The sequence below is a fragment of the Engraulis encrasicolus genome, chromosome 19 (genome assembly GCF_034702125.1).
Source record: "Engraulis encrasicolus isolate BLACKSEA-1 chromosome 19, IST_EnEncr_1.0, whole genome shotgun sequence".
NCBI lineage: Eukaryota > Metazoa > Chordata > Actinopteri > Clupeiformes > Engraulidae > Engraulis > Engraulis encrasicolus.
Window position 1 is genome coordinate 27989392 of NC_085875.1, and position 2500 is coordinate 27991891.

The 2500-nt window shown below is 40.8% G+C and overlaps 1 protein-coding gene across 1 annotated transcript in view; it reads right to left on the reverse strand.

The window, feature by feature from the left end:
- asap3 (ArfGAP with SH3 domain, ankyrin repeat and PH domain 3) overlaps positions 1 to 2500 on the reverse strand; it is a 104822-nt gene that overhangs the window by 56063 nt on the left and 46259 nt on the right. The window contains exon 4 of the mRNA XM_063184024.1: positions 917 to 991. Within this exon, the coding sequence (XP_063040094.1) occupies positions 917 to 991 (75 nt within the window). The remainder of the gene's footprint in view (positions 1 to 916; positions 992 to 2500) is intronic.

The window sequence follows — 2500 nt, forward strand, 5'->3', positions numbered from 1 at the left end:
GAGAGAGAGAGAGAGAGAGAGAGAGAGAGAGAGATGAAAAACAGTCAGCTGGGTCATGCCAGAGCAATACCAAGTTTAAACTCTACGTATAACGCTATAACTCTACGTATCTAGAGTTTAAACTCTACGTATAACGCTACACAGTATTGCCTACTGAATTGCATTGAAGACATCCGACAGAGGTCAAATATGGCCATAAAATACACACATACAGTATAACGACACACAAAATAGCACACACACACAAGCTCGCACACGCACACACGCACGCACGCACAAACACACAATGCTCTCCCACTAACAAACACGTGCACACACACACACAGTACAAGCAGACACCCAGACTTTCACAGAAGCGAGTTCTCTTCTGATAATAGGGGAAGATTTGCATACAGCAGGTTGATGGTTGTTGGTTGGCCAACTTCCACACAGAAGCCATCAGAGGCACACACACACACACACACACACACACACACACACACACACACACACACACACACACACACACACACACACACACACACACACACACACACACACAGAGAAGAGAAGAGAAGAGAAGAGAAGAGAAGAGAAGAGAAGAGAAGAGAAGAGAAGAGAAGAGAAGAGAAGAGAAGAGAAGAGAAGAGAGGAGAGGAGAGGAGAGGAGAGGAGAGGAGAGGAGAGGAGAGGAGAGGAGAAGAGAAGAGAAGAGAAGATGAGAGAAGATGAGAGAAGAGAAGAGAAGAGAAGAGAAGAGAAGAGAAGAGAAGAGAAGAGAAGAGAAGAGAAGAGAAGAGAAGAGAAGAGAGGAGAAGAGAGGAGCAAAGTGAAAGGAAGGTGTTCTAGGATGATAGAGGAGAGTAAAAGTAAGATAAACTAAAGGAGTGTAAAAGGAAGATGTTCTGGAATCCTCAGTGTTCTTTAGAACCCTCACCAGTCTGCTGTCCCTCAGCTCGTTCTTCAGGACGTTCTCCAGGGGGAAGGACAGGATGTTGTTCAGGTTCTGCACCTGTAGGAGACACAGAGGGGACACACATAGTTAATTAACTGCTGATCACAATACATGACATTACATGACATGGCATTTCAGTGCATTACACATAGGGGACACAAATAGTCAATAAACTATCATTCAAATTACATGACATTACATGACATTACATAATATTACATGACATTACGCTTCGCTGACACTTTTATGCAGAGCGACTTACATTTATTACAGGGTATTGGTTACAGTCCCTGGAGCAATGTCGGGTGAGGTGACTGTTTGCTCAAGGGCACCTCAGCCATGGAGTCCTATTGGTCAGATTAGGATTCGAAGCTGCTACCCTCTGATGATCCAAAGCCCACAACTCATTAGGCCACAGCTACACCTTTCTTATGCCAAAACAAAATGTGAAATGCTTCCACACCAACCAATATGAGACTAGAGCAAATCACTCTACGGCAACATCTTCTAAAGGTCAGGAGATTGTATTTGTTTTGGTGGATGTTCATGATGCTGTTTCCGAAACTTGCGGAACCATTTGGCCTCCGTATCGATGTGTGTATCGTGAAGAGGCTCGCAACATTGTGTGCCCATGTTGATATTTTGAACACTCCCCTAGTCATATATCTTATATAAACCTTCACTCACTCACTCACTCACGCAGAGAAACATACCATTGCCAATACATTAAAGCCATGTGGTGCGTTTAAGACCTCATCAAAAAAGCAAAGTCACTATAAAGGAATACTTCACATTCACCCACTTGACAGGAATACTTGACATTTGCTTGACATTCAGACACATGGGTGGTTGACGTAAAAAAAAAATAAAATAAAAAGTTTTTCCAATTCCTGAAAAAAATGATGGAAAAAAATTGAAAAAAATCGAAAAAAAATAAAGCACTTAGTGGTCCGTGGAATTTCGCCTGATTTTTGCCATTTTTGGGGAAATGTGTACTACATCAACACATTGCATAGGCATGTCACACCGCCATTTTAATCCTTTTGTATACATGACTGACATCTGAGCTCATGCTAACTTGATGATGATAGTGTGTTTAATCTTAATATATGTTTTCATTTATAAAAAAAAACGTTTTTTCCTTCTATAAGAGCAGTCACACCACAGGACACCATAAAATGAACCTAAGCCTTGCGTGACAGAAACATTGCAATATGAAGACATATTAAGAGGTTAACAGTCTTAAACTTCCACAGCACTCTCCAATAACTGAGGGACTGACTGGTTAGGACTAGGAGCCAGTCTTTAAGACCCTTGTAGTTGGCCTTGCAGCTGCCCATTCACAAACATTGACATACATGTCACCCCACAGGACGCAATTTGTGTTACGAAATTGAAATTGTAGTTAATGTTACTGTCTTTAGTTTTTTTCACATTCACATATCTTAATATGAAGTTAATATTTAGGCAATCATGCCAAATGCTTCATACATTATTCAAAATGTTGTCGTTTAATTTATATAGGCCTATATATATCATATTCCAGGTTTTATTAATGTTACAGTC